The following is a 10,021-nucleotide window of genomic DNA, read 5'->3' as shown; positions in this document are numbered from 1 at the left end:
TTTTTGTTGCAGAAGTCATTTACGAAGTACTTACTGGGTGGAACTAAAATAGCTATTGACATCTGAGAACGATGAACAAAGACCACTTGAGCTGGGGCTGGCACAGGACCTCCATGTCATGTCCCCTTGCCGGTCTGTGGATAACGAGTCTTCCTTTAGTCTCCATTCACAAGCCATAGCTAGTCTTTGGGGGATTCCCCGTTGAATTAGCAAGGAGGCCCTGACTCACTGTTCTGTCCCCTATAACAGTCTATAGCTTCTCTGCTGAGTGGGCTCCAGAACATACTTAAAAACAGATGCCTACTCAGAGATGACAACCTCAGAGGTGCTTTCTGACCGCAGCATGGAGCTCTGAGCTGTGGCTTTGTGGAAAGTGTGGCGGCATGGTCAAATTAGAAATGACTTTTGGGTTCCAGGATTAATCTTAGAACCACAGAAAACTTTTTCAAAGAGCTATCATCCCTTCAGATCAAAACTACTCATACACTGCTGCTGCCAACATTAATGAGGCGGTTTCAGGAATTACCCCAGGACTAATTTCTCTCTGGTCCTGGCGTCTCAGATGGTTGCCCGTATTTGGAGGGATCATTTGTCACCAGTTTGGTGGATCTAGAAATGATTCTCAGAATAGCTTAAGAAAGGTGAACACCAGACTGTAAAACTTCAAGGCAATTTAAACGTATTAAGTTGCCTCCTCCAAGGCACCTGATTATAAAACTCTTAAGGTTTCTTTTACTGGGAACCTTTTATGATTTTCTTTTAAACACAAAATATAACCGGGCCTACCCATTTATCTTACAAAGCCAACAGACCATGTTAGCATCATTACCCTGAAAATCTGGACCTAAATACTTTAATGTCCACTGCTTCTTGGGCAATGTAATCTGCTGGTGTAGTCAGCCGCAACAGAAAACAACTCCCTTGCTTCTGGTCCCTATAAAGTCCCTCAGTCTGACCGCTACTAATCAAGGGCTTGTATTTTAGAGTAATGGCCACATCTTTGTGACCCTTTGTGTAAATTCAACTTAAGGAGGCAATTAGTACCACACCCCTCCCCAATCTCTTTCCTTCATCCCCCTTTCATGGATGAGAAACTTCTTTCCAGAACGCCTAAATAGAGATTTCAAAACCTCTAGTGTGGGATGTTTTTCTTATCTTATAGTTCCCCTCTGGACTCAGACTTGCCAACTATCAAGAGTATTACTGCTATCCATCCAATACTGGCAACTAGAAAGCAAGGTCACATTGTGGTAACTTCTCAATACTTCCCTCCTGCAAAACATTCATTATTTAAAGATCTTGTACACCTACATTTTGTGCAGGTTTTAACCATCTTTAAAATTTTAATTTTGGACCACCTCCAATCAAGATCACCCAAGCCATGATTTTAAAAGCAAGACTAAGCATCACTTAAAGAACAAGACAAAAAGAGCTAAACACACCGGTTAGTAATCAGTTCCGTGCTGGGGTGGTAGAAAACCTCAACAAGCCTTAAGACTTAGTACCCCAGGTCAGTCAGTATTTTTAACCAACTTTCTTTGCAGCTTAAAAGTATTCAGGCCAATTCTCACAGCGTTGTAAAGATTTGCCTAAGAAATCACTACAGAAAGGTAAATTTGGTTCTTTTAACCCTCCCCCTGCCCCCCAAGAATGTTTCTGGTAGGTTTTGTACAGAGTGATTCCTTAAAGATTCAGGCCTGAGATGGTTTGATTTGTTGAATAAAAACAGCTGATTACACCTCAGTAACTTTCTCAAGCCAGGTTATTGAATTTCCATACCCTAATTGTTAATGAGATCAAGGCAAATTATTTTATAAACATTTTAAAACTGTGGTAACACTTCAGTTTGTGTGTGAAGGCAGGCAGGCACAGACACCTAAAATGCTGCCAGTCCAAACAACAACCATCGAGTCAGTGAGACAAGACAAAGAGACGAAAACACATAAGCCTTAAAGTTTTTTTCTTTTAGGATAAAAGTGGACTTTGTTTTCTTGTTTTCTTTAGGTTAAATACAAAAGCGGCCTCTTCGGTTACAGCAAAATAGTGTAATTAGACATTAAATACTCTCAGATGTATTTTCGGTAGGCTTGCTTCAAAGAGTACTCTCAAGAAAACAACTAAGTTTTCACCACGTCTTGGTCTTTGGGAATCTGTGGGTCACCATTGGATTTTGGTACAACCTTATGGACTAAACTGTGAGCTTTCAACAATGATTAAAATATCATTATAAAAGAAAACCCTCAAAAAATATCATTATCATAGTTAGGTTCCCCTTCTCCACTTTGCAATAACCAACACTACGTCTATGTAATTTTAAACATGCCTTTATTTCCCATAAATACACAGGTTTTACTCAGAAATGTAAATACCCCTGCATTCAAAGACTGGGTATCACTAACAAACGATCTTTGACAGCAGAAACCTCAGGAAAACGGACCAATCTGGGTTCTGTGTAACCCTAAGCTCTGAATTCAGGCCTGCAGGTACAGGAGTGAATGCTGTCAGAAGGTGGCAGAGCTCTGAAGTGGGGGGGGGGCGGATGGAGGGGAGGATAGCTAAACAAGTAGACTCATTTGCAATGCTAGCAGGCAGGTTCTCCCAGATGTCTACAAGACAATGCAGGGTGGGGTGGGGTTGGGGGATGGGTGTACATTTTGACAGTGGGACTCTAGTCATGTTAAAAACTCAGAGAACTCACTCCTACAGACACAGGAAACACATTACTTAAAAGGCGGGCTTTTTCATGTAAGCAGCAGCATGTGGTAGTAAGACCCGTCAATCAAAAGTTCGAGAAATTTTACGTCAATGTAACTGGTCATTGATAGAACTACGTTTCAAAGCATCAAGAGTATTTAGATAGACAGATAGACAGACAAACAAACAGACAGCTTCTAGACCAGGAGCTAGTTATTGCATTTATTATTCATCAGAAAAATTAAGTGACTAACACCATTGTGCTCATTGGTCTTTCCCAAGAAAAGGAGAAGGGAATTTTATCCCAATTTCTAGACCACAGTTGTAGGCCTGTGGGGAAAGACAACGGCAGCAGTTATAGCTAACGGTTGATGCATAGACGTGCAAGGATTTTTCTGCACACTGTCTTAGCAATGAGCGTGTTCTCCCTCAAGTGGCTCATTAAAACATGTTACGCTGTTTTCACCATGAATTTACTCAGTGTATTGGCCAGAGGACAGCTTTGCCGTTCTTACTGAACTAATGAGCACAGTATTGCTGTTTTAGCCCAGAACAATTCATTACTCTTTTGAAAAGCACCTTAGGTTTATTTTTTTCTTCCTTCCAAATTGCTTATAGCAAACCTTCAACATTTCCCCTTCTTTTTTTGCAATGAAAGCCTTTTTAATAATTTTTATTACTTCTACAGGCTCCACTGAAGTCCCCCCAGAACACGCCGTAAAGCACATGGCTCTTGACAATTTTTAAGTGAATCAGCCTTTGCTGCCACTCAGAAACTGTGTGTGGCTGAGAACCACACTCACTACTCTCCTATGAAAAGAAAGAATCAAATTTAAAATCATCCCTTCCTATCTAGATTTTCAAACGAGTGGCTCCGATCACTGCTTCTCGAGGATCCAGAGACATTTTAAAGACCATGATCGGAAGGAACTCGACCTCTCGCAGCTGTGGTGGAGGCGCGTGGGGCTGATCCCATGTCAGGCTTAAAGCAGGTTTCCACTGGTCTGTTGTTTTCATTCTTATTAAAATGAAACAAAAAGCCACAAGCCAAACCATCAGTAATCTGCTACCTCGTACTTAAACGATTGAACTGGGAACAAACACCCCTTCAGTCCAGATGTGTAACCTGGATACATGGAGTTAAAAGCAGTTTCTCCACCAGGTCAACAAACACTTGCCACCCATGATAGTACGTCCCCATTTATTGCAGGTATTATTATATTCTATTGCCACACGAGCCATCGAGAGGGCTTAGACGACAGCTGGGCACACTTGATTTCTAGTTTGTCTTTATGAAAAGGCCTGTGATAAAAAGGAACCCTATACATAGTAAACAGGGAAAACTGGTGGTCCATGGCTAGAATCTAGTGTCAACACGGCTGTAAACATGGCAAACGTGCCCAGCCTCTGCTGGCCATAATGCTGCAAGGGTTGGTAAGGGTTTAATCTCCAATCTTGGAGCCCTAAAGCAGTTAAATTATCAATCATCTATTCCATGCATCCATCATGTATATGTGTGTGTGTATACACACACATATATATATACATATGTATATTCACACACACATTTATATGAAGGTGTCTCATGCATCCAAGATTCTGCTCAATTTCACTACGTAGCCAAGTCTGACCTTGACTTTCTGATCCTCCTGCCTCTACTTCCTAAGTGATGGAGTTAAAGCTGTGTGCTACACTGGCTTTATGTGGTACTGAGGGTTGAGCCCAGGGCTTGCCTGCTTAGCAAGAAGCCCACATCCAGAGCCCCTCCCACGGTACTACACACCTTCTACCTCTTCCTGCAAGAAAAGTTAGTTAGGAGCCAGCACCAGCTCGTGTTTAAGGGAATGCTGGGGCACCATCTCCAGCAACACTGTAGGAACCAGATGCTCTCCAGGCTGCTCCGAGAAGGCAAAGGATCGGTCAGAGTATCGCTTTCTCCTTTCATAGGAAGAAGCTGGAAGTAATAAGAGTATGGAATTCAACAGGTGAATTACATTCAGTTATCTGGAAGCAGAGCAGAGTCAGCTCCTCTGAATCTTCTGGTTAGAAAACACATAATTACTGTATCATCTTTGAAGTACATCAAGAAAAAAAAGTCAGTTGAGGATAATGTAGTCTTTGCTTCAAAGGCAAATCCCCAACCACAACAACAAAATCTGTTTAAATGACAGATCTTGAGACTCAAGGGGAAGATGAGTTCTAAGGGCCTGACAGAGAATTCACATATGTGAGCTTCTTACTAAAGGTTACCTGAGTACACCAGAAGTGGCTACCAAGCTAGGGGAGAAAGAAGTCATCCTCAACACGCAGAGTTATAAGGGTGAACCCTAGCGCTAGAAAGATGTCTCTTCAGAACTCCTTGCTTTAGAAGCCCGGAAGTTTGTGTGTATGTTGTTTTTCTTTTTTTTTTTTTTTAACCAAACCAAAACAAAAAAAAAAAGAAAGAAAATAACAAAACAAAAAACAATTCAAGGTCATGCACAGTCAGTAATAAATTAAACTATTAAGGAGCAAAAGGTCCTGTGGGCAGGAGAAAAACAAATCTTAGTCACCGAAGGGAAGAGGGATTCAAAATCACTTAGTGTATTTTGTAGAGAATGAAAAACAAAACTGTTTTCCTTATGGCTTTATGATGGAAGCGCTTTAGGGTCCCTGCCCCTTTCCTTTAAATCAAAGCCTTGGTGGCAGTGACAAAACCAGTTATCAACCTAGCCTCCCGCCCACCCGCCCCCATAACCGTGCCCGGTGGTGGCTATACTCCAGTGGGCCGTGCTCCCCAAGGTTGCTCAAGACGTGGCGCTGGTCATTTCAGTAAATCCATCGTCCAGGCGAGGGGACAGAGAGAGAAGAGCCCTTATGGTAGGTAGAGAGGGCCCACAGTTCCCGGGCGGCAGGAGCTTCAGGGTAGGACTTTGGGGCCTGGATAGGGCTCTCCCTCGCACCAGAAGTCTTCGGCCTGTGGGGTCTCCAGGAGCCATACTTCTCGGGGAAGGTCGCAGGCAGAGCCGGAAGCCTCCTTGGGTCTGATGGGCTCCATCACACGGTAATAGTGGCAGTCCCGGCCGTCCTCCGGGTCGTAGGGTGGGGCCAGGATGTCCAGGAAGGCGGCTGGCCCGTCCACCGCATCAATCTGGTGCAGGTTGTCCCGGTGTGGAGTGAGTACGCAGGGACCACTGGCTTCGGTGTACTCGGCCCGGGAGCGCAGTACGCCCAGTCGCACGGCCTCCCGCTCCGTGGGTTGCAGCGGGGGCTCGAACTGCTGTTCAGGCGGCGGCCGCCGATGCACGGACCCCGTGTCCAGCTTGTCCATGCAGCTGATGCGGACCTTGCCGTACAGCACCTTGAGCATACCGTGCATGCCCGGGTGGTCGTGCAGCGGGATGCACGTACCGCTCTTGAGCAGGAACACGCCCAGGCTGAAGCCCTCCGTCTCGTAGATGTGCATGTAAGTGACCGGCGGGAGGTTCCGCGGCAGAGGTTGCGGCAGCGCCTTGCGCGGTGCGATGTTGAGGTCTTCGGCGCGAACCTGGGTCAGCAGGCTCTTGAGCTGGCTCAGGTTCTCCGGGAAGCCGGGTGCCGGCGCTTCGGAGCCCGTCGAGCCGCCGCGGAAGGTGAGACAAGCCTGGCGAGCGATGCGCTGGATCAGGGAGGCCATGTTGTCGCGGGGCATGCTTGGCGCTTCCTGCGCGGCTCGCGGCCGGCCTGTTCCGCCTCTGCGCCGCCCCTTGCGGTCTCCGGCGGCCGCCACGGCTGCCCGCGGCTCCCGCGCCAGGCGGGAGACCGCAACGACCAGCCGGCGGGGCGCGCGGGGCCGCCTTGCACAGTCGCCCGCTTAGCGCGCCAACGGTCGGGCGCTTGCCCGCGCGCTTAGGCGAGTGCGCACGCGCACGGCCACTGCCCGCACTCACGCTCCGGGCACAGGTAGGCGCTGCGCGGGCCGTGCCAGGCGCTGCCTCATGCGCGGAGATCCATTCACGCGGCCCACACCAACGACGACAGCCGGGCGCGGCGGGAGTGCCGCAAGGCACGCTGGGATTTGTAGTCCAAGTCTGCGCCTGCGCGCTGCGCACTGCGCGAACGCGTCCTGCAAAGAAGGGAAACCAGGATTTTTAACATTGGCGGAAAGCAAGCAGCTCGTTAGTTCATTCTCCGCATCCTCAGGGGGTTTTATTGTTTGATAAAACTTAACTATTATGCAAAAGATATAGCCATTTAACTACAACTCCCGGCATCCCTCCAGTCGGGTTGACACACTTCCGGCAGCTGTTGGAGGCTTTTCGCCGCTGGGAAAAACGGAGCAAGAGGGTCGTTAACCTTCTGGTGCCGCTAGGGCCGGCTGGGTCATTCGGGGTTACCTTTGACCTTTGCTCCCTGGGAATGAGGTTTGGGGGTCAACCTTAGCTTCTGTTAGGCCACACTGTGTGCACCGCGGAGATCTATGGATGGCGCTTGTGCTTTTCTGTTTCTTAGGAGGTGAATGGGGTCCGGCGGGCAATCAAAGCGGTCACCCTGCACAGCTGTGCGCAGCTGTTGTTTGCCGCTGGGCCTGATGACGCTGCTCCTTGACTCACTGATAACGGGGGAGGCTTTGAGAGGCCATTTAACTATGGCCAGGATTCTGTTATGCTAGTGGTTATTCATCCCCGGAGCGCCCAAGAAACACCAGTTGAGGTAGAGGCATTTGGTCAGAGTAGATTATCACTGTCTTGAGTCTCTAGTGCAATGCAACCATCGGGCTAGTTTATGGAGTTAGGTCACCGCAGAGTGATTATTCCCTGGACTTTACAGACGTAGGTAATGGCTGGCAAAAGAAGACAGTAGATACTATGAATTGAAATCTTAATGGTGAATTTAAGGTCTTCTTGGACTTTCAACAAACATGGGTTTATAACTGCAGTGGTCCAGGCAGTCCTCTTCAGTTAAACATGCAGGCTTTTTTTTTTTTTAAGTGGGTTATGTAACCTAGCCAGTAAGTGAGGTATTCCAGGTACCTTGTTAAGTACATTAAATAATGAGTATTGTCTTAATAAACCCTCACAGAAACTCCTAAGAAGTATGCACTGACTGTATTATTCTCCAGCTGTACACGAGGGATTAAGTCGCAGGTGCATATATAGGATCGCGGTAAACGCAACTTAATGAAGCACAGTTTGAACTGGCGTTCCATGGAACCAAGGGTCGCAACGACTTAGCTTCTGCAGCTTACTGTGCTGCTCGCAAGCTGTATGTCTTTGAGCACAGCGTACCTTCCCAAGTCCTCAGTTCGTTCATTCACAGAATGCTGGTTTTGGTGTCACCAGACTTCTGAACCATAGTTTCTCACCGAAAGTCCTTTGGTAGCTGAAAGAGTGATTCTAGAAGTTACACCCCAGGGCTTCTGATTCAGTATTGGGTTGAATGATAGGATTCTGGTTGGGAGATGCCCACTGAAGTGGTTTTAATTAGCACCACGTGGGGGGGGGTCACTGTGAGATCTGTAAATGATGAGCTAACCCCATTGTAAGTGACTGTAAGAGCAACTATTTGCTACATAAATGGGCCCTTAAGATTACTTGTGTTTTAGCTGGTGGTGTGCCGTTCTTAAACGCACTATTGAAGTTCACTGTGCAAGGAAATCCCGTGCAGTTTATCAATAAAGTAAGGAATATTTAAGAGAGAGTTCTTTTGTTTTCACATACAGATTTTTTTTCCTTATTGGCTTTACTTGTAACAAAGAGTAATTAATAGGAAACATAGACCAAAGAGCACAGACCCACAATAGTTGTCTGCAAGTACACAAATGAAACTAAGTATTTCTTCTGTAAACTGGAAGATTAGATACATCTGCAAATGTCCAATGGCACCCTTGGGAACATAGTAACCACCACAGGACAATAGGCATTATTAAGATTTTCAATGGCTACAAGTTACCCTTTAAAGACTAATAGGTTTAGGCATTCAGTGAGTGCTGAAACAGAATGTGGTCTTAGAGCAGAGCTTTGAAAGGTTATTTTTGTTGGTTTGACCTAGTAATGCCTCCACTCGGGCCCTCACTATTCATGTTTTAGCTGATGAAGTTTCCAGACAACCTTCCTAGGACACACTGGGAATACTTGTCCAAAGGGCTGTTCCCAAATTACATTAAACTCTGTATGAAAATCTTTTGTGTGTTGATGTTTTGGAGATCCAGTGGTTGTTGGCATATGGTCCTTTACAACTCGCAGGACCTTCATAGTTTCTTTTGATGCTGTCCTTCGGAGCTGCACCTAGGAAGGATACGGAACCTAAGGGGTTTGCCCACAAGAAGTGTTGTGTTTATAAAAAGATCGAGAAGGGATATGTTTTGATGGAGGTATGGTAAGGTATGGGGAAAGAGGGTGCCTCAGTGGGCCCATGCTGAGGCATCCCTTCCCCCTAAGGGACCAGTCACATGATGGTATAGTATAGAACAGAGTTTATTTAGGGCATGGGGAAGGGAGTTGAGAGAGGGAAGAAAAGACAGAAAGGCAGAGAGAGGGGGGGAGGGGGAGGGGAATGAAGTATGGGCTGGCCATGAGCACCTGGAGAGAATGCGGAAGGAGCTAGGGGACAGAGCAGGAGCAAGAGGGAAAGAGCAAGAGCGTAGAGGTGGCAAGTAGCCCATTTTATAGTGAGTCAGGTACGCCTGGCTGTTGCCAGGTAACGGTGGGGCGGAGCTTAGACAAAATGCTAACAAGAAGCCCCTTGCTAGGCTTTCTGTCCCATAGTAGCACAGCTGAGCAGGATTCTGTATCCCTGGCCTTTAAAAATAGTCTTTATTTCTCATTTCTTTGTCAGAGTGAAAACGAAAAGAAACCTAGAAAAAGGGAAACGGTAACAAGAGTCGGGAAGATGCATGGGAGAAACGTTTGGAGAAGTTTGTCAATAAATAGTGGTTAGTGTTTGGAGGTTCAACAAGGAACATGGAGGGACAAGGTGTTATCTCCCAAGGAATTTACTAGCAACTGTGCCCATCCCTAAGAGCATACACTGAACACACAGTACCCAAATCCGTACCATCCAGGATAGTTGCAAAGTCCTTCGGGAAGTAGTTAGATTGATGTGTCGTCCCATGATGCCATCAGTGCTTTCCTAAGAAGCAACTGAGTTTGCATGCTTGTCTTTCTCACTGTGGGACGTTACCCCCTGCCACTAAGACACAGCATACTACCCTCTGCCGTGTACGCTATGGCAGGAAGGGCATTGCCAAATGGCAGGATGCTCTCCGACCTCCCAGCCATGAGGAATGACTTCACTTACAAACTGTTCAGTCTGGCAGTGATAGCAAACAAGCAGGGGGTTCTACAGTACAGAGACATGAATGGGAGAT

At 46.5% G+C, this 10,021-nt stretch overlaps 1 protein-coding gene across 1 annotated transcript; it reads right to left on the bottom strand.

The window, feature by feature from the left end:
* Positions 1 to 5,173: 5,173 nt before the first annotated feature.
* Ado (2-aminoethanethiol dioxygenase) lies at positions 5,174 to 6,679 on the bottom strand. Its single transcript, XM_032888697.1, has one exon. The coding sequence runs from the start codon at positions 6,362 to 6,364 to the stop codon at positions 5,594 to 5,596; it is 771 nt and encodes a 256-aa protein (XP_032744588.1). The 5' UTR covers positions 6,365 to 6,679; the 3' UTR covers positions 5,174 to 5,593.
* Positions 6,680 to 10,021: the final 3,342 nt, after the last annotated feature.

This window comes from Rattus rattus, chromosome 18 (assembly GCF_011064425.1).
Source record: "Rattus rattus isolate New Zealand chromosome 18, Rrattus_CSIRO_v1, whole genome shotgun sequence".
Classification (NCBI taxonomy): domain Eukaryota; kingdom Metazoa; phylum Chordata; class Mammalia; order Rodentia; family Muridae; genus Rattus; species Rattus rattus.
Note: the sequence above shows the minus strand (reverse complement) of the source record. Positions and strands in the feature narration are given on the sequence as shown.

Bases quoted from the DNA above. Each gene is read 5' to 3' on its own strand.
- Ado (XM_032888697.1), bottom strand. From the start codon at position 6,364: ATGCCCCGCGACAACATGGCCTCCCTGATCCAGCGCATCGCTCGCCAG.